Source organism: Papaver somniferum, chromosome 6 (genome assembly GCF_003573695.1).
Source record: "Papaver somniferum cultivar HN1 chromosome 6, ASM357369v1, whole genome shotgun sequence".
In the NCBI taxonomy this organism is placed as follows: Eukaryota; Viridiplantae; Streptophyta; class Magnoliopsida; order Ranunculales; family Papaveraceae; genus Papaver; species Papaver somniferum.
This window is the reverse complement of record NC_039363.1, coordinates 1,777,916-1,799,122: the sequence shown is the minus strand read 5'-3', so window position 1 is coordinate 1,799,122 and position 21,207 is coordinate 1,777,916. Positions and strand designations below refer to the sequence as shown.

Here is a 21,207-nt window from a genome sequence, read left to right as displayed (position 1 = left end):
TCAATAACCCTAGAAATTCCCTACCAGATTCTGCCGTAGTTTTAGAAATAAAAGGCACAGGAAAGAAAGTGATACCTTGATATAATAAGTATTATGTTGGTGTCTTTAATGAATAAGAAGTACTTTTTGTTGGGCTGTTTGGTAACCATTATTTTAATGAATTATCAGTTTATAATTTATCACGTAGATTATAATGAATCCAAATGCTTTTGATAATGATTATAATAATTGTTTATTTTGAATATAATTGTAAAACTCCATTATTTCCATAAACAAAAATAGATTATGCCTGTTTCTTGTCTTAAACGTTCTTTATGTAAACTGTTTCTTATAATTTATTTTCCATATTTATTTCACCAGTGTATTTCAATGTGCCCTAGCCGGAAATGGTGACAAACACTAATTTGGGTCTTCACTTCTTCTGATGGCGACTAAAGCTGAATCTTCTTCCTCAGAATTTCTAATTAATAAAATAAGGATCAACAATTCCAATTCATCCAGATTTCTTCTTACCCTATCTCACTCACTCAAAAATTCTATAACAAACAAACCAATTTCTCCTCCTTTCCCTTTTTTAACTCCTCCTCCTTTGTTTCAGGTTTGCTTAGAAAATTGGTGGTTGATTAAATCAGAAGATGGAAACAGATTATGCATTCAAGGTTACACCTTAACCGAGTAAGTGTAAATTACATTACATACTTAGGTTTTGTTGTTTTGTTTTTGGATTACTTTTCTAATTTTGTCGTTGTAATTACAGAAATCGAGCTCGGCGAGTATTTTCATCTGCACCAATTACTAAAAAATACAGTTTAATCCAGCTTAAGACAGCTGATGGGATCAACACCTTACTTGGAGGCATTATCAATAAATCTCGTACTCTCGAAAATGGGTTTTCCTCGGAGGTTAGTAATGTTTCTTACTATTATATCTCTTTACCTTCCTCCAGTTATCAATTTTAATGCGAATGATTGCACAATTAAGTAAAATTTGTAGTATGTGCGAACAATTTCATAATTAGGTCGAATTTTCCCAAGGATTGTAGTATTTACTATGGTTCAGGTCACTGTAAGGTTTGCACTAAGAAATTGTTTTGTGCACATTATTGAGTCCAAAAATTACATTAGCTGAGTTTAGTATGTGAAGAAAGAAATTAGTATTGTTTGTTGATGTGTGTTATGCCTTCACTATTGAGCAGGTTCGCAGTCGTTTCTTATTGGGGCTTCCCTATGACTGGGAGGATGATGTTTGGGCCAAGAATCTGCTGGTGATGGTCCTGCTCTAACTAGTATGCCTGACTTTGATGAGTCAACAGACGTGTTATCTTCTCTGCCCAACCGTGTATGTGGAAAACTAGTTGGAGACACGAGAGTTCAAAGAGCACCAGTGAAGGTGGCAAGTTGAAAAGCAAAGGTTGCAGCTATGGTTCTGTTGAAATTTTAAAAAATGCTCCAGCATCTTTAAGTTCTGATGTGAAAGAAAAGGCTGATCCGTATGAGGCTAGTGTTGCAGTACCAGTGGACATCCTGAGTACAAAACGTAAAGTAGGTCACCCAAAGAAGAAAGGAAAAAAATCTCGTGCTATTCCTGGGTCTTCAGGCTGTGGGGTTGTACAAGTTCATGTGGATCTAATAAGTCATGGCTCTGAAGGAAATTTGGAGAGGTCTAAGCCAGAAGCACCAGTTGTTACCGTAGAGGACTCTTCTCTGCAGAGACTTCCCGAAGCTAATGTTAGTTGCTCAATTGAAGTGGGTTTGGATACCTTCAAACTTGCTCCGCCTCTGCGTAAAGTTTCTGCAACAAGAACTAGCAGTGGGTTGAAGATTACAGTAGGCAAAGGGAATAGAGCATCGAAATGTTCCAATGAGAATGTCAGTAGTATCTCTGGTCCATTATGGAAGATTTCGAGACACCGAAAAAGGTAATGATTAAAAGCTGTGAATCAAATCCTTCTAGCTGTAATATTGACAGGGCAAAGGAAGTTATGAGTTCATCTAAAGGCAGAATCAAAATACTGGCAAACGATTTGAAGGATGAACAACCTACCGACTATAAGATTCACCTGCGGACTCCGGGAAGTAAAACGGTGAAGAAAGAAGTAAGTTCATGTATTAATCCATTATCCGAGCTACGTCTTCTACATAACATCTTGCTTTGTGAATATTTATTGAAAGCTGTGTTGAGTCCTCAAATCATTTGAGTTTTAAGCAGTGTCGTTCAAAATGAAAATCTAGCCTTGTAGCTTCTAAGTTTCTAATATTTGTGTCCATTTGTTCAGGTATCTCCACTGCCTTCTTCCAAGAGTAAAAAGAAGAACCAATTTTCAAGTGGCCAAGAAGGTCCTTATTTTAATCCCGAACGGTCTAGATCTGGTAATTCGGTCATTCCATTTTTCAACTAGCATTTGAAAAATCGAATTGTTGGTACGTTTCATTTTGAACTGCTAAAACTGTTGAGTTTGCGAAGTTCGTTTAGTTTAGTTTCTTACACTGGATATGTACTCTGCAGGAAGTCTACTTATACCTCCATTAGAGTTTTGGCGAAACCAACATGTCCTGTATGATAAGGTATGTGATATGTCGTATGTTCACACTTCGAAGTTGAACTACATTTGATGTTGTGAACTCTCTTTTCTATCCAACACAATATCCCTAACTGAACTGCATTTTACTATTCACCTTTCACTATTTAGTTTTTACCCATGGTTGCTCAAAGTCACGTCTTTGTGGGTTGTGATTTACATTAAGCAATGGAAGCTAAACTGTTGTAGGATGGTCGAATAGCTGTAGTTGAAGGAGGCATGCCTGGTTTAGAAGCATCCAGAGTTTTGTCTCATTCCAGTTCCGTAGATAATTTTCATCCACCTTTGGTTATATTTTTGTTTCCGCTCATAGTATACGTTGTCACTCTTTGAAATGTACTTATACACTGTATTTTAAAATTCTATAAATCAGCTGGTCGAGATGTCCTGTATGGTTTTCATTATGTACTGCACAAATAACTTTATACCCCACTGCAATAACTGATAACTCTTGGGTCTTTATCAATTGGCAGGTAGTAAATCTGAGCCACCGAAAGCAAAAAGAAAACTGTTATGATGCTTTGACATAGGAATAGTTCGGTTGTAAATGGTGAGTTGCAGTAAAAGTGTAGCCCCTTTTTTTTGTGAAAATCTAGTTTTTGTCAATATATCAGCATTATAAGGAAAATAGTTGCTTTTCTTTCTGCAGCCAGTTTCTACGTTAGTCAGAGTTTTTCACTAGTAGGGTAAAAAATGGTTTACCTTTCGTTATTTCCTTTATTATAGCAATAGACAACTGTCTTATAATTCTTGGTTGAAAAAAGTGCAAATAATGAAATTTTGTTCTTTAGTAAAGAATATAATAATATGCTAGATTATTTCATTCTCTCTATAAACTCAGAGAACATGGGCAATGTTTCCATCACAAGTACTAATATTATAGCTGTTCATTTTCAAAATTAAAAATCGTTTGACTAGATTCCAATCATCCAACTCACTAGGTGAGTTATTAAGAGTAGAAAGAAGAACCGTCATTAATATGTTTCCACATTCAAACCACACACAAAACCTAAAATAGGGGCGATTTTTGTGGAACTAGTTTTCTTCTTCTCCTTAACTCCCCATTGTTGATTCAAGTAAGTAATCCATCACAATCTTTTCAGTTCTAGTGCAATTATCATAGGTAATTAGTTAGTTCTCTTGATATTAATTTGCTTCCTGTTACAAATTTTGTTGAAAATACAACTATTATCTATTAAGTACCAAGTATTTTAGGTATGGGTACTGATGCAATGGAGATAGGAGGAGTGGATTTGAGAAAGTTTTTCATGCTTCCAATAAAAATTTCTTATAGATCTACATCCAAACATCCATTGATTGTGGGTTTTGTTTTATTCTCATTATTATTGTATGGATTTTTTCCTTTTCTATTTGTTATCTTGGTTTCTTCTTCTCCTGTTCTTGTTTCCACTTTTGTTCTTCTCGGTACATTATTGAGTTATGGCCAGCATCCTCATATACCACAAATTGATGAAGAAGATGATGATGTTCAAGAAGTTGCATCAACGAGAAAAACAGAAATTGAGCTGCTGACACCGAATTTGGGAGATTCTTCTTTACTGTGGAAGAAGATCAAAGACCAGGAAGATGATGATGTTCAAGAAGTTGCAGCCACAAGAAACACAGAAATTGAGCTGCTGCCACCAAATTTGGGAGATTCATTTGGTTCTATTCAAGATTTTTCTTTACCGTGGAAAAAGATCAAAGACCATGACGAGGATGATGATGATGGTGAGTCTTTCAATTCAGATTCTGATGGTGCAGAGAGTTTGTTTCCTGATGCGTCAATTACAGACATTAAGCCGATGATTAATGAACTCCATCCTTTACTTGACACTGAAACTCCTCACCGTGATGCTCATGAATCGTCTTCAGATGATGAGTTTAGTGCTGCTTCTGATAGATCCCAAAGCTCAAATGATATCCATGTTGAATCAAGTGAAGAGGATGAGCACCATGAAGATGAAGAAGATGACGATGAAGAAGATGAAGAAGAAGGTCAATGTGAGACCACTGAGCATGGTACCAAAGCTGTTTTAAAATGGACAGAAGATGATGAAAAGAATCTCATGGATCTTGGGAACTCTGAGCTGGAAAGAAATCAGCGGTTGGAAAGTCTTATCGCAAGACGAAGAGCTAGGAAGAGCTTCAGAATGAGTGAATCGGAGATGAATATGATGGATTTGGACTTTAATAGGCCCCCATTTCTGATTGCACCAATTTCAACTGGGAGGCGCAACCCATTTGATCTTCATTATGACTCTTATATGGGACCTGGATTACCTCCTATGCCTGGTTCAGCTCCTTCTGTTATGCTACCACGAACAAATCCATTTGATCTTCCTTACGATGACCCACTTGAAGAAAGACCTGATTTAGCTGGAGACAGCTTTGGCGAAGAGTTCATGACAGCTCATGAGAAGGATATGCACTACAGGAGGTGTGAGAGCTTCAACATGGGAGCTTATTTCTTTAAAGATCACAGGCAAGAAAAGAACAATGTCAGTAGGTTCAAACCTCATTTTGTAACTGAAGAAATGGCATCAGAAGGGCGATTTTCTAGATTTAGCAGACAGATGAGTGAAGCAAGTGAGTCTAAGTTGAGTTTTGCATCTGAGACCGAATCACATTCTACAATTGCAAACCAGGAAGACTCTAGTAATCTTGTTGAAGAACAATTATCATTTCAGGAATGGGAGCTCAATCCTGCTGTTGAACACACACCTGAGCGAGTGACGCTAGGAAGTGAACTCTTGGAAGAAAGTCGCTTGGATTTAGATACTAGTAAAGAAGCTAAGGATGACATCGATTTATTTAAGGTTAAGCATGAAAATGATGGCACCAAAACTTCCCGTGGAACACAATCAAGATTCTACTCTGAATTCATCTCTTTAGAAGAACACCTCACAGGCTACGTTCATGTGGACCAAGAATCGGGCAAAGAGCAGCAGCACACAAGTTACATCTCCCTCTCATCATCTGGGGTTGATGAAAAGATCAAAGAGAAAAGTGAGGATAAAGAAAGTTCCAATGGAAAGCAGTCGAGCAATGTTCAAGTCGATCAAGAAATGGTTCAACATCAACAGCACACCAGGTCAAACTCCCACTCATCTTCAGACGTGCATGAAAAGATCTTTGACGTGAACATAGACGAAGAGTTATCAGATCAGGAGCCAGAAAGAGGTCCGTGAGCACTCCTCCAACTTCACGCATCAGACAGTTGTTGATTCTGATTTTCTTACCAGGGTTGTAGAAGAAAATGATAGTCATACAGAGGCACCTGTTTATGACTCTAGCCCATCAGCGTCTAATCAGGACATCTCTGACATGATGAGCATGGAAGAAACAATGAGTTATAAAGATAGCATAGTTTTCCCTTCTAGTTCATCTGTGAATGCATGAAGAGGCACCAGAACCCGCAGTCGAGGAAGGAATCATTTCGCTCACAGAGAAGCTTCAGAGCAGATTGGGAGCCCTTGAAAATTGATGGCTCCCTGGATGTATGAAAAATTACCAGAAGTTCAAGTCTTATGATCCTGAAGAAGATAAAACAAGTTCTATCAATGCTGGTGGAAGGCCTGCATATAGCCGTAGCAGTCTGAAACGACAAAACAGTCGAAATTCGCATATAGACTGATGTAAGCAATTGTGTTTCTGTTAGCCATTATGATTTTGATCCCAACATTACATTAATTGTATTGAAATCTCTATGTTTGTGAAGAATAATCTTTCGATATTTAAACAAAGTGCAAACATAATATTACCATGACACTTCAATTATATTCAGAAAAATTACAGGAAATCGCATCTACAAAAATTCTGGCTATCTTCCCACCAGCGTATTGGTAAAACCAGCCATTGACGGAACGTGACGCATTCCTGAAGTCCTCGCCAACATGGGTAGGAGATCAGGCAATGAGGATCCAAACTTAAGAGCATTTATCACTTGAGTGGCTGAAGGTCTTGATGTAGAATCGAGAAGAGTACACCATAATCCAACAACCAGTAACTGTTCCATTTCAGACTCATTATATTGCTTTCTTAACTTTTTATCAGACGCTTCAAGGAGCTCCCCTCTTCCGTGGAGATCCCAAACCCACTCTGATAACAGTTCTCCGGTTGACTGAACCGGCTTCCTCCCACAAGCAATCTCAAGTGCAACAATTCCAAAACTATAAACATCAGATTCTTTACTTGATTTACCAGTAGTCATACATTCAGGTGCTAGGTAACCCTTGGTTCCGGCAATGACTGTTGTTTTACAGCCTAAAGCATGATCAACAAGCCTCGCCAAACCGAAATCCCCGAGTTTAGCATTAAAATCTGAATCCAGCATTATATTACTTGATTTTATATCTCTGTGAACTACACATTGTTCCCATTCTTCATGTAGATATACCAATGCAGAAGCCAACCCAAGAGCTATTTTGTACCTGACTTGCCAATTGAGAACATAATTTCTCCCCTGATATAGATGCTTATCGAGACTCCGGTTTGGCATGAACTCATACACGAGAATCAGTTCATTCTTTTCATGGCACCAACCGATAAGTTGAACCAAATTTCTATGCCGCAACTGGCTAATAACTTTGACTTCTGATTGGTACTCTTTTTTTCCTTGTTGTGATCCTTTAGAAATCCTCTTAACGGCCACAAATCTATCACTTAACACTCCTTTGTAAACTCCTCCAAATCCTCCCTGCCCAAGTTTTTCTTCCTCGTTGAAATTACAAGTTGCAAAAGCCAGTTCGGTAGATGAGAACCTCTTTGGTCCGGTTCCTTTCTCAAATTCATCGTCCATTTCGCAGTTTGTATTCGTTCTCTGATAAGAATTTGCCTTCTTGAATTGATTATTAATCTTGTTGTTTAGCCAGATTGCAAAAACTAGCCCACAACTTAAAACACCACCACCAATGATAAGACCCAGTATTGGGTATATTCTTGTATATTTTGTATATATTTACTTACTTGTATTGAGAAGATATTCACCTCTTTTAAAATATCTTGTAACCTCTTTTAGAATATCTTGTAACCCTACTCCTTTATATAGGAGTCTTTGTTATCAATGAAAGACAAGGGAATTATCCTTCTTATCTTGTTGCTTTGGTTATCTTGTCTTGTTTTAGGTTATTGAAACCTTCATGGTATCGTGAGTCCGGTAAAAATGTCTAGTATTCTAACTTCAACTTCCTCTTCACCAAACAAACAGTCTTCTTTATATGCTCTCGCCTCCAATGATGGACCAGGGACTATCATCACACATGTAGTTCTCAAAGGATCAAACTATGAAGAATGGGCTAAAGGGTTTCGTATTTCTTTGGGTGCGAAACGCAAGCTGGGATTCATTGATGGTAAACTTTCAAAACCTTCTGATGATTCTTCTGACCTGGATGACTGGTGGACTTTTATCGTCATCGCATGCTACTCATGCACAAAAGAATAATATAAGTGTTCAATTCACTAACTCTGAATGTGTTATACAGGACCATACTTTGAGGACGAGGATTGGTATGGGTAAGCTCATGGATGAGCTGTATTGCTTGATAAAGGGGAAACCAGCTCGTGTCAACGTTGTGTTAGAGAAGAATGCAGCAGAATTATGGCACAAACGGCTTGGTCATCCTTCTATCCAAGCTTTGAAGTCTCTACCTCAGATTGGTTGTGTTGATAGTCAGTTAGATTTTCATGCTTGTGATATCTGTCATAGAGCCAAGCAAACTCGTACTTCTTTTCCATTGAGCACTAGTAGGGCAGTTGATTTATTTGAATTAATTCATTGCGACGTTTGGGGGCCTTATCATCCAAATCGTGCCTGTAACTCCAGATATTTTTTAACCATTGTCGATGATTTTTCTAGATGTGTTTGGGTGTATTTGATGAAAACCAAAGATGAGGTACCTACCTTGTTAACAAACTTCTTTGCACTAGTTGACAGACAGTTTACTCGAAAGGTTAAGACTTTCCGCAGTGATAATGGAACCGAGTTCAAAGGTCTTGTCTCTTATTTTCGAAACAATTGCATTATTCATCAAACCTCGGTTGTTAAGACACCGCAGCAAAATGCTAGGGTGGAAAGAAAGCATCGTCACATTCTTAATGTTGCTCGTGCGCTACGTTTCAAGCATCCTTACCAATTGACTTTTGGGGAGAATGTGTTCTTACTGCTGCCTACTTAATTAATCGAACCCCTTCTCGTATTCTTCACTTCAAGACGCCTTATGATCTTCTTTATGGTTCAGCTCCATCTATTCACTCTCTTAGGGTTTTTGGATGTCTCTGTTACGCAAAAAATATCAATCCTGGTGATAAATTTGGCAGTCGTAGTCGTCGTTGCATATTTCTCGGCTATCCTTTTGGAAAGAAGGCCTGGCATTTATTTGATCTTGACACAGGTCATTACTTTCAGTCTCGAGACGTACATTTTATTGAAGATACTTTCCCGTTGGCAGATAATGATGAGCTTCAAAAACTGCACTCACTGTATTCTGACGCGGTCACTGATTCAGTTCCTAGAAATTTGTCTGATGATCATTTTGCAACTGACTACAATAATGCACATGTATCTGGTGGTTCTTCTTCCGTTGCTACTCTCTCGCCTGTTGACACTACACCTCCACAGACTAGTTCTCATGTTCCGTCAGTCTGCTTGGATGATGCACATCACACAGCACACATTGCTGAGAATGATGCACATATTGATTCAGTGCCTGCTTTTTCTTCTACTGTGCCTGCGTCTGGTACGGATGTTGTCACTTCTTCTCTCACAGAAGATACAGATGGTCGAGATCATTGTACTACAGTTTCAGATGAGGAACTTGGCCGGGGTAAACGTACAAAATTTGAGAATGTTAGGCACAAGGATTTTGTCCAATGGCAGGGTGTCTCAAAGCAGTCTAACACAACCTTGGTTTCCCCTGCAGCTTCACCTATACCAGTCAAGTCCTCAGGTACTCCCTATCCTATAACTCATTTTGTGAATTGTGATGCATTTTCTACTGCACATCGTTGTTTTGTTGCAGCTATTTCAACTGATGTTGAACCCAAATCATTCAAAGAGGCAATGGCTGATCCAAGATGGCGTCAGGCAATGCAGGATGAGATTGCTGCACTTATTTCCAATGGTACATGGACAATTGAAGATTTGCCTGCCAACAAGTCTGCAATTGGTTGCATGTGGGTTTTTCGCATTAAGCGAAAGTCTGATGGCTCTGTTGAACGTTACAAAGCCAGATTAGTTGTTTTTGGAAATCATCAACAGGAAGGAATTAATTTCACTGAAACTTTTGCTCCCACAGTAAAGATGGTTACTGTGAGAACTCTTCTTGCAGTTGCTGCAATAAATAACTGGGAATTAGTTCAGATGGATGTGCATAATGCGTTTCTTCATGGGGATTTAAATGAAGAAGTCTATATGCGACTTCCTCCTGGTTTTAGTATGAGATTATCTGGCAAAGTTTGTAGACTTCGTAAGTCATTGTATGGTCTACGCCAGGCTCCACGGTGTTGGTATGCTAAGCTAGCAGCTGCTTTGCGTACTTATGGGTTTTCTACTAGTGCTTATGATCATTCGTTATTTCTGTATCGTCATGGGAATATTATCATGTATATTCTTGTATATGTGGATGATCTTGTTATTGCTGGTAACAACACAGATGCTATTCGAAAATTTCAGGAATATCTAGGCAGATGCTTTCACATGAAGAATTTGGGAAAATTAAAATACTTTCTAGGCATTGAGGTAGCTAGAAGTTCCAAAGGAATTTTCCTTTGTCAGCGCAAATATGCTCTAGATATATTGACAGAAACAGGTCTTCTTGGTTCAAAACCAGCTAATATTCCCATGGAAGAAAATCATAGGCTGGCTCTTGCCTCAGACTCACCTATGACTGATCCTGCTCGTTACAGAAGGCTGGTAGGGAAACTGATCTATCTTAATCTTACACGGCCGGATCTATGTTATTCTGTTCATATTCTTTCCCATTTTTTACAACATCCAACTCAATCACATTGGGATGCTGCACTTAGAGTTGTGCGTTATTTGAAATCTAGCCCGGGGCAAGGTATTTTACTTCGTGCTGATTCCAAGTTGGTTCTTGATGCTTATTGTGATGCAGATTGGGCTAGTTGTCCACTTAGTCGACGTTCTCTCACGGCACATTTTATCTTTCTCGGGGGTTCTCCTATATCTTGGAAAACAAAGAAACAAACCACAGTTTCTCGTTCGTCAGCCGAAGCAGAATATCGTGCTTTAGCTTCCACAACTTGTGAAATCATTTGGTTAAAAGGGTTATTACGGAATTTTGGTGTAGGATATACAAAACCAGTCTCGCTTCACTGTGATAGTCAAGCAGCGTTACATATCGCTAATAATCCCGTCTTTCATGAACGAACAAAGCATATCGAGATTGACTGTCATTTTGTACGTGACGAAATAATTCGAGGTACTATTCGTCCATCCTATATTCATACTACCACTCAACTAGCTGATATTCTGACTAAAGCCTTGGGACGTCAGCAGTTTCAAACTCTTCTTCTCAAGCTGGGCATTTCGACTCTTCATGCTCCAACTTGAGGGGGGGTATTGGGTATATTCTTGTATATTTTGTATATATTTACTTACTTGTATTGAGAAGATATTCACCTCTTTTAGAATATCTTGTAACCTCTTTTAGAATATCTTGTAACCCTACTCCTTTATATAGGAGTCTTTGTTATCAATGAAAGACAAGGGAATTATCCTTCTTATCTTGTTGCTTTGGTTATCTTGTCTTGTTTTAGGTTATTGAAACCTTCACCCAGCCAGAAATTTCTTCGTCTTCCACTGTAGTCTGGAGCTCTATTGGGTAAGTTTGAATCTCCTTTTGCGTGCATCAGCGCCATCAAACGTGGAATTAAATTGCCAGAAAGGATTTTATGGATTTCCACTCCGCTTCCCATGGAAGCTGAAAATCCAACAATAATCTTCCTGGGTAGAACCTTGCTTAGATCAACAATGTGAAACAAAATAGGATTTTGCTCTCTGAAAACCGGATTATTATCATAAGTTAGAAAAACACTTAGGTTTTTTGTAGTGCCATTGTAAGTTACCCAAGCATTAGCAGTTCTTCCATCCTTCAAACTATCCTTTTCTAACGACACGTTCGCCACGGATACAATCGAGTTAACGTTAATACCGACATGATCTGCACTTGGATCCCATGCGTTCTTGAAGGTGTCAAACTCAACCGCAACTGTATTGCTTTCCGACGTATTTTCTGGTTTACCGGTGCTGAACAGTGCAAGACCTCCACCATCAGAAGAACTTGGAGGAGGATCGGAAGATGTGTCGCGGAATAGAAAGAAAGTGATGCCGTCACCATATGACTCGGTGCGATCCAAGAGCTGATTCAGATTCCGAATACCGAGTTCATCAATAACAAACTAACTAAGACTCGTGAGTTAAACGTAATACAAGTAAGAAGCTTAGTTAGAGTAGAATAGAACTTTTCCCGGGATGCCCCACTGTCACCCGGAATACATAAATGGGCTTTACTGCTATCATAGTTACGTACAGTTTCATCATCATCCAAGTAGCCCACCACCAGACAGCAACAGGTAAGCAGTATTAAACTCAAGTGAATGGAATACCGGCCTGAGGTATTTCTTCCAACAGCACCATCTGTGCCTTTCGTACATTGATTATTTTCTATGTAAGATGAAAGTTGGCCGAGAGACATCAAGGGAAAAAATGATGTTAGTCGAACTTGTACTACTAGTTTTTTTCTACCCGAATTATCCAGGCCCTAGGTGGACTTGGAATCAACAGTAGAATGACGATGTAAAAAGTCTACAAATATCTTCTTCTTCTTTTACTTATTAATGCAGAGGTAGCGCCGTTTCTACATGGATAGCTAGCAAACTCAGTTTGAAGGCAAAAGCAAATGTAGTTGGGGAGTTTACACTCGTATTAATTTGGGGGACTGAAATATCAATAACATGACCATTTTGTACTATGAAAATTTTGATGAGCTATGTTCGAGGAATATCTAGTAAAATTGTTATTTGTCTTCGTAGCCGCAGGAAATCCTACAAACTACATCCAAGAACAATTGATAGATCTAAACGTCATTTATCATCAAAATATCAATTATAAGTGCTGGAATGTAAAAATTGACACCAGATTTTATACGGTTCAATTATATCCATAATGTAATCTATACCCAAAGTTGTTTCACTATGGTTATTCGTGTTGCATTTAGACTCCATTAATGTAAATATAGGTCACTATTTCTCTCTCCTAATCTCTTTCTTTAAGTATTAGGGTAGTTAGGAGAGGAAATTATATTCACATCCTTTGCTCACAAACTAAGCAAACTAGGCTAAGGTAAGATGTAGACGATCCTATAATACTAAGTTACTCCGTCTTTTACATTGCGCCATATGTTGAATCACACTTTTTGCATTCATATCTTGCCTATTTTTTCTTGAGTATTACTTGAAGAGCGATCCATAAGAAAAAACCTATCTTGGTGTAGCTCTTGGAGCGAGATGCTGGTGATGGAGTGGATGATTGTGAACTTTGATCTTTGCTGCTGAAGGAATCGAGCGAAAGAATACATTCTGCTTCAAAGTATATACTTGCCCCTATTATTTTGTCAAGTTCTGAAGCTTTGTTGTTTTTGATCACAAGTTCTTGTTGGAATGATTAACTGTTTTCGATTTTGCCCCTGTACACTTAGTGCGTGAGTGGTTTAGATGGTTTTGAACTTATGTGAGAATTTTAATGCTTGGAGGTGATGCTTGATTGTTGATGTTAAGTGACATGAAGATTTGATAGGCTTGCTGCTTTGGGAATTTTGTTGGTCTTGAGCATGCTTGGCTTTGTAAAAATGATGCTCCGTAGATTGTTGATGTTGGAGATATAACGAGTTGATGTATGTGATTTCAGCGAGCTAAAACTAGCGTGATAGCTTCTGCTTCGCATACTCTATTATTGTTGAGGATTCTTGGTATTCACGAGCACGTATCTTATTCGGGGGCGATTCTGACCAAGAAGGTAAATAACATAAAAAAATTTTGAATTCCACACATGCCTAAGTTCTTTGGCTACGAGGGATGAATTGTTGACGAAGTATGGGGTAAGCGAGACATTTTTATTGAAAGAGTCGCTCAAGTTTCTTTTTCGCAAGTTTTGATCGTGGCAGTTGGTGTTGATGATGTTCTTCCAAGTTTTCTTTTCTTCAATCGTGTGTGAGGTTGACTGTGAGTGCTGGTTTGAGCCTTGGCGACGATATTCTAGTATTGATGTTCTTATTGATAATGAGTTGATGGTATCGCTTCTCGTTCTTGCCTTGCATCAGTTGTAGCTTTTCTTCGCATTCAATGGTATAGTGGCTTTAATTAGTTGCTGCGAAGGAATTGAGCGGAGAGTTGTTTATTTCTTCACCGATGTCACTCTATTCATTTTGCCTCAGCTTTTCGCATGATATTGATTCGTTTGTGCTTTGTTTAGCTACATTATTATGCAAAACAAGAAAAAGGTAAATTTTGAATTTTTTTTTACAAACTTTAATATGCACTTCCTGTGTATGTATGCCTCCTTTCGCTTTGGGAGATGATGGAACTAAAGTTATCCGAAGAAAAAGTAATATGCTTCCTCTGTCATGATTGATACCTCACCACAAAGTATCGAAGTATTAACGAAATACCTTATATTGAATCGTGCAGAATAAGGTGTTTATAGAAGTATGCTAAATTATAAGAATATCCATGCAATAAGAATTTCAAAAAGTATGAAATATTCCTAAGAAGCATAAGAAGTATTTCTCGTTAATAATCTTCTCGTATCAAACTCAAAGTACTCGTGGAGGTATAATCTTCAAGAAGTATGAATAATAAAAAATCCGAAGCATGTGAAATATCAATTCTTGATGTACATAATATACGAAGTATCAATTCCCAAAATATAAATAATAAAATAAGAAGTATTGGATGAGAAGTATCAATAATTAGAAACATCAATCTTTGAATTTTCATAAAAAGTATTAATCCGCGAATGCCAAGTATAAGTATCGCAACTTACTAAGTTATGGTGTTAACAAATACAAAGTATATGAAACAAGAAAGTATAAATAATGGAGAACCTTAATGGTTAGCAAGTGAAGTGAAACATATCGACAATAGGTGTTACTTAGCTCATTTTTCCGTGAGAATCTTTTAACCCTTCAGATTGTGTCAATTCCTCGACACATAGTCATTGTTCTTCGCATATTCATTGCTCTTTACATGCTCATTGATCTTCGGATGGTCATTTTCTTGTGCTCTGTCGCTTTATTTGCGGTTTTCCTTATGTATATCCTCGTCCAACTTTAGCTCATATATTGATCGCTTCATTGCCTCAGTTTCCACTGGGTTACCATCTCTTCGATGTCTAAGAGCCTATTCCTGCGATATTAATTTGTATAACATTGAAATAGCACAGTCGTAATTTACTTCTCATGAATAATAATATTATTAAAATGCTAAATGTATTTAGTAAATGATGTAAGTATTTTTTATGCAACAATTTTTTATTGAAATTTTATAATATTAAGGTTGGCGAGAACATGTCCCTTTATTGCTTCTTCATGTCTCGGCCAAGTCTTTTATTCATCTTGCTTTGGCGAGCATACACCCTTTCATTTGTTTCGTGCCTCATTGAGGTCTTATTCTTCTTTTTTTCCTTTATGAGGTCTTAATATTGCATTTTGAGGTCTTAGAGCTTAATTTTTTTTCTTTCTTCGCTGTCTTATAATTTCCATCTACATTGTTAATTTGAATAATGTGATAATAGTATGATCATCGTCATAGCATTTCGCATTCATAAATATTTTTTTTGAAGTTTTATAATACTTATTTTAGAAAGAGCAATTATTTTTATTGCTTTCCTCGGCGAGGTTTTATTGTGCTTCCTAGTTAAGATCTTATTTCGCCTCGTTTACCCCTTTTTTAGGTCTTATGTTTAAGCCTTTTGGGTTTTATATTTTTATAATATTTCGGGAGACGAAATCGTAAAAGTCTATGTATTCTTGCGAGCAATAGACCATTGATCTTTCCTTATCTTATTTTTGTCTCGTAAGGTTTTTATTTGGCGACAATGTCGTGGGCCTGAATACTCCCGTGAAAAATAACCCCTCGACATTTCCTTGTATGGTTACTTAGTTCCCTATAGAAATGTGTCGTCCCTTTATATTTCCCCAGACCTACCCATCAAGAAAGTGTACCCCTAACTGATATAATTGAGATCTTCCCATTGAGATTTGCCAACAATCAATTATTTTATTGTAACCTCTTATCCCTTCATTGATAGGACTATGGTTACGGGATCACACTCTAAGGGGTTTGTTAGGGACCGGGTGTACCGTAGTAAAGACTTGCCAGCTGGTAAGTTGATTGAGTATTCACTGAAAGTTGGATGAGAGATATTAAGGGGGAAATGATGTTAGTCAAAATTGTACTGCTAGTTTTTTTTGTACCCGAATTATCCAGGGCCTAGGTGGACTACGAAATCAACAGTAGCATGTCCATGTAAAAGTCTACAAATGTCTTCTTCTTTTATGATTAATGCAGAGGTTGAGCGGTTTTTACACGGATAGCAAATGCACTAGGAAAGGAAAAGGAAATGTAGGTGGGGAGGTTAGAACTCGTATTAATTTGGTGGATTGAAATTTGAAATATCCATAACATGACCATTTTGTGCTAAGAGAATTTTAATGAGTTATGTTCCAGAAATATTTAGCAAAATTATCAACTGTCTTCAAATTGTAAGGGCATTATAATTTTCCCAAACTACGTCTACAAGATTCAAAAAACATTTAACGAGATTAACAAGGGTGTATTGGATCAAGATTTTTATGGATAAAAATAGATATTAATTTTCCTGAATCTCGCGGATTTACACTGTTTCTTAAAAGAATCTTATAGATTCTATAGATATATATAATTTTGGATTATATAGTTAAATTAGGATTAGTTTAAATTTATACCTTAAATTGCACCATGTTTCCATTTCAAAAAAACCATCCATAAGTCGAGGTGGTGGGTGATGGTGTATGAAAATGGCCAGTGGCGGATCCACAAAGGATCAAGCGGGGTCGGCAGATCCCACTTAATGATGTTTTCACTTTACTGATTAGTTGGAATTGTTAGTATCGACCCTGCTTGATTTTTCAAAACACCAATATGTTCTTTAATTATATAGGCTAAAATCAATTTAGTCTCTTATATTAGTTAGTCTAAACCAATTTATAATCTTGTTGTACAGCTTAATGGATCGGTAATTCACTGCACATATCTATTTTACAAATTTTTGCGGCCTTCGGCCACATCACCGTCAACATTTTGACCCCAGTGAACTGAAACTCATAAGTCCGTCATTGAAAATGGCAGTGATGGTGGTTGGTGGGTGGTGTATGTGGTGGCCATGGTGGTTGGTGGTCAATGGTGATGGTGTTGGGCGTTGGTGTGGAAAAACATAGTATGATGTGATAAAAAAAATATCCATAAAAATCCATGAAACTTTTGTTGTGTGGGTCTAGATTGATATGAGATGATAACATACATATTTTGCATACAAATATCCATAAGAATCCATATATATTTTGGTCTTTAACTATCCTAAAAAATCTTAAATGAATTGAATACCTAGGATATTTATAGAAAATTAAATACCATAAATATTTAATAATTCATTATAAATCCTAATTGATTACCAAGGAGTACCTAGGATTGTTAAATGTCTATTTAAATCCTAAATCAATACACCCTGTAATTCAAATTTTCGTGTTATTGTTATTAGTTGATTCAACTTTGAAAGGAGGTTGAGTTGACGTTTCGGTATCATTAAATATCAAATTCACCCCTCAAGGAGATATTTTTACAGGAAAAAAATAAAAAAGGAAGGCATTTGAATAATGACATTGAAAAATGAAAGGTTACAAATAGAGACTAGAGTTGAACTTCAATTTGTTTGATATTGAATACTTGATCCATGTTGAATTGTATTCTGTTCATCCTGATTATAAACATCGAACCCAATATTGTAAACATATATAAACAAAGTTTAGACAGAATGTAAGAGAGCTTCTATTGAAGAAGAGCCATTGGAAGGCGTTGCCGATGGAGGAAAATTGGTGCGAGTACAATCAACGCAAGTACAGTACTGGCTAGCATCCATCGGAGAATTAGTAGAATCACCCAAAGATGACGTGGAAGCAAGCCTACACATACTCATCGACGGTAAGTGATAAACTGGAGCAGGTAAATTTGAGGGAAAATCCGGTAATGAAGATTCTAAACTGAGAAGATTAGTCACTTTCCTGATAGAAGGTCTAGCTTTAGGATCGGAATGAGCACACCGCAGCCCTATAACCATCAAACTTTTCATTTGTTGTTCATCAAAATTCATATTTAGTCTTTCATCATCGGCTTCAATGATCTTTCCCCTGTCGTAAAGTTCCGCAACCCACTCAACTAGCGAGAGTCCCGCAGTTACATCGACTGGCTTTCTCCCACAAGCAATCTCAAGCGCAACTATTCCGAAACTGTAAATATCTGATCTTTTACTTGTCTTACACTTTACAAGACATTCTGGTGCTAAGTAACCCATAGTTCCGGCTAAGACAGTAGTACGAGAACTCAGGCCATGATCAATAAGCCTTGCTAGACCGAAATCCCCGAGTTTGGCATTAAAATTAGAATCCAACATTACATTACTTGGTTTAATATCCCTGTGAACAACACATTGTTCCCATTCTTCATGAAGATATAGTAACGCAGAAGCTAACCCAATGGCTATTTTGTATCTGACATCCCAAGGGAGAACATTTTCCCCTCGATAAAAATGTTTATCGAGGCTCCTGTTTGGCATTATTTCGTAAACGAGAAGCAACTCATTTTTTCATGGTACCAACCTAGGAGTTTAACCAAATTTTTATGCCGTAACTGGCTTATAATCCTTACTTCTGATTCATATTCTTTTTTACCTTGTCGTGATCCTCCGGATGTCTTCTTAACAGCTACATCAATATCATTCAGGAACCCTTTATAAACACCTCCAAATCCCCCCTCTCCAAGTTTCCCTCCCTCATCGAAATTACTGGTTGCGTCAACCAATTCTCCATACGAGAACCTCTTAGGTCCCGTTCTTTTCTCAAATTCATTGTTCATCAACACGTAGGAATTTGCATCCTCGTCATGGTGACCATTCTTCCTTAAGTTGCACCTCTTCTTCAACCAGATATACGTCGAAAAACCAAGCCCACAACCAAAAACACACACAGCAATGACAAGACCTTTCAGTGCCATCCCCGACATTCTTCTTTTTTTGAAGGATTTACTGGTGTCCTCTCCAAGATAATCGAAAGTGGAATCGAATTCCCAGGAAATGATCTTGTACTGGACATCTACACTGTCATCCATGGAAGCTATAAATCCAACACCAATCTGTTCCGGTAGAACCTTGCTTAGATCAACAGTATGGCGCAAAATAGAATGATTGTAAACAGGACTGTCGTAAGTTAGAAATGTTGGAGTCTTGCAACAATAGAAGAAACATCATATGTATCAAACAATAAATATAAAGAACCGTATCAAACAACTCTACCACGAACAAATTGATGAGGGCAGAATCACAGGTTCAACAAGCTGTCCTTAACACATTAGTTCGCGGGTATACTCTAAAGTAATGCTAAATCCCAACGTGCGAAGATGTGTCCAGGATAAGACTGCCCGGTATAACTTGTATTAGCACAATACAAGTTACCCACTCTTAAACTCAGCAACGGGGATGGAAGTAAAACGCCGCACGAAAATAAAATCAAGAAGATGAAGAAAAGTAGACCTAGAGATGGTCGCTCCTTGTATGTTTTTTAAAAACAGAATTTCGAGTCATATTTATAGGATGAGATACTTGCAAATCAAGTTAGGTTTTTTTGTTTTCTTCAAAAACAAGTAAAACTCGTAAAAGGAATTTCCCACAAATAAAACTCCAAAATTCCTAAAGAAAAAATTCTCCAAAAAGTAAATCCGAATAGGAAAGGGACTTGGTGCATGGTATACGCGTATATCGCATGGGTCAAAATATGTATTTTTGCCCACCCGCTCCAGCCACATTTTACAATTCATACATAAGTGTATGATTATATAGTGGAGCTCCTCTTTAGTTTTCCACAATGTGGGACTAAAGGTTCCACTTCATTCACCCAAAAATGAGTGAGTATCCTTAGACCCTTAGGTCATTAGATCAAACCATACCAAGACCATAAAATCTTTTTAATTAAAACTCATTTTCTCCAACAAGAAAAACTATCAAGTTTTTTGCAACTGAGTTATAAATAACCCGCGCATAAGCCAACGTTCTTTCATCCTTGGTAACCCCACTTCCTAAAGACACATTAGCCACAGATACCATCGCGTTAACGCTGATGCCCACTGTGTCAACGCTTGAATCCCATGAGTTCTTAAAAATGTCGAACTCCACCGCCACCATTTGATTTTTCATATAGTTTTTTGCAGCCGCGTCCATACTCATTGAGCCAAGATATCCACCACGAGAAATTGGAGAAAAGATTAACTTGAAAGGGGCAAGGAAGACAGTGATACCGTGACTGACGGAAATATTATTTCGCTTCTTAATGAAGAAAGAGAAGTGTGTATCAAAATCTGCGAGTCTTCCGGTGGTTATATTCCGAAGTTGGATAGGTTCCGAGTAAGCGACGGTGCCTACATTCCTATTTAGAGCTGTGATATTATCATCCTTAGGATGTGGGAAGCTAAAGGAGATTGAATTTGTAGGAATAGGAAAAAGCAATAACATTGGAATAAATAAAAAGAAGAAGATTGTAGAAAGAAAAGGAGAAATTGAATATGAGTTGCAGCAGAGAGCCATGGGTTTGATAACAATTGAATTGTAATTCTATGCATGGAGAGCTAGAGAAGTTGAGGGTGATATTGTTGGGTGCAATAATCAAAAACAAAGAAAAATCAAATAAGCAAAAGTTATTGATACTTAGCTCCTTTATAATGGAAGTGATTGCTTTGACGAAACGAACAAGTTCCCCGTATCTCCGCAACAGCAACATGGCAAAACTTTGGAAAATAGAGTGAGTCACGTGTTCAACACGCTGTCCTTAAGACATTAGCGCCCGGCTACACTCAAGAGTGATGCTATAGCCCTTACAGGACGGATATCTCCAGGATAAAACACCCTAATACACCTACTACTAGCATATGTAGTAGATGCTCAACTTGAGCTTGGCAACTCCGAAAAAACCGTTAAGGAAAATCGCGAATGCTTAAAAACTGCTATAAAATATTTTCCCTTAGGGGTCCCTCCAAAATATAGAGCAACCCCTTTCCCATAGATTTTACAAAAGTAGTGAATTTCTTTATATAATTGACAAATACAACTTAAGAAGAAAAACTCCCCGATGTGGGACTAAAAGGTTTATATAGTTTCTTAAAACTACTAAAAATTGGAAACTCCACGATGTGGGACTAAAAAATTTCATTCACAAAATAAAACAATAAATTATAATTTTCTTATTAAAACTTTAAAAAATTATTTTTTTTATTAATCGTTTTGCAACAATCCCAACATGAATGAAAACTCA

General features: G+C 37.5%; 4 protein-coding genes and 1 pseudogene across 5 annotated transcripts; 2 read left to right on the top strand and 3 right to left on the bottom strand.

Moving 5' to 3' along the window:
* Positions 1 to 273: 273 nt before the first annotated feature.
* LOC113286645 lies at positions 274 to 6,317 on the top strand. Of its 2 annotated transcripts, none has more exons than XM_026535212.1 (6): positions 274 to 675; positions 758 to 902; positions 1,196 to 2,095; positions 2,276 to 2,369; positions 2,506 to 2,564; positions 3,052 to 6,317. In XM_026535212.1, exon 6 carries the CDS (start codon positions 3,796 to 3,798, stop codon positions 5,767 to 5,769), a length of 1,974 nt encoding a protein of 657 aa, XP_026390997.1. In that variant the 5' UTR covers positions 274 to 675; positions 758 to 902; positions 1,196 to 2,095; positions 2,276 to 2,369; positions 2,506 to 2,564; positions 3,052 to 3,795; the 3' UTR covers positions 5,770 to 6,317. The 2 variants fall into 2 exon arrangements, with proteins under 2 accessions (XP_026390997.1, XP_026390996.1); XM_026535211.1 differs by having other exon boundaries at positions 2,276 to 2,420.
* LOC113286559 (kinetochore-associated protein KNL-2 homolog) lies at positions 1,341 to 3,108 on the top strand. The gene is made up of 5 exons (XM_026535142.1): positions 1,341 to 1,918; positions 1,969 to 2,095; positions 2,276 to 2,369; positions 2,506 to 2,564; positions 3,052 to 3,108. The coding sequence occupies exons 1-5, from the start codon at positions 1,341 to 1,343 to the stop codon at positions 3,106 to 3,108; spliced, it is 915 nt and encodes a 304-aa protein (XP_026390927.1).
* A 23-nt stretch (positions 6,318 to 6,340) lies between the features above and the next one.
* On the bottom strand, positions 6,341 to 7,495 carry LOC113286646 (L-type lectin-domain containing receptor kinase IX.1-like). The gene has a single exon (XM_026535214.1). The coding sequence runs from the start codon at positions 7,377 to 7,379 to the stop codon at positions 6,402 to 6,404; it is 978 nt and encodes a 325-aa protein (XP_026390999.1). The 5' UTR covers positions 7,380 to 7,495; the 3' UTR covers positions 6,341 to 6,401.
* A 3,825-nt stretch (positions 7,496 to 11,320) lies between these two features.
* LOC113286558 (agglutinin-2-like) lies at positions 11,321 to 12,119 on the bottom strand. Its single transcript, XM_026535141.1, has 2 exons — positions 12,087 to 12,119; positions 11,321 to 11,959 (listed from the first exon to the last, which is right to left on the bottom strand). The coding sequence occupies exons 1-2, from the start codon at positions 12,117 to 12,119 to the stop codon at positions 11,321 to 11,323; spliced, it is 672 nt and encodes a 223-aa protein (XP_026390926.1).
* A 5,490-nt stretch (positions 12,120 to 17,609) lies between these two features.
* On the bottom strand, positions 17,610 to 20,006 carry LOC113286557 (annotated as a pseudogene).
* Between the last annotated feature and the right edge of the window lie 1,201 nt (positions 20,007 to 21,207).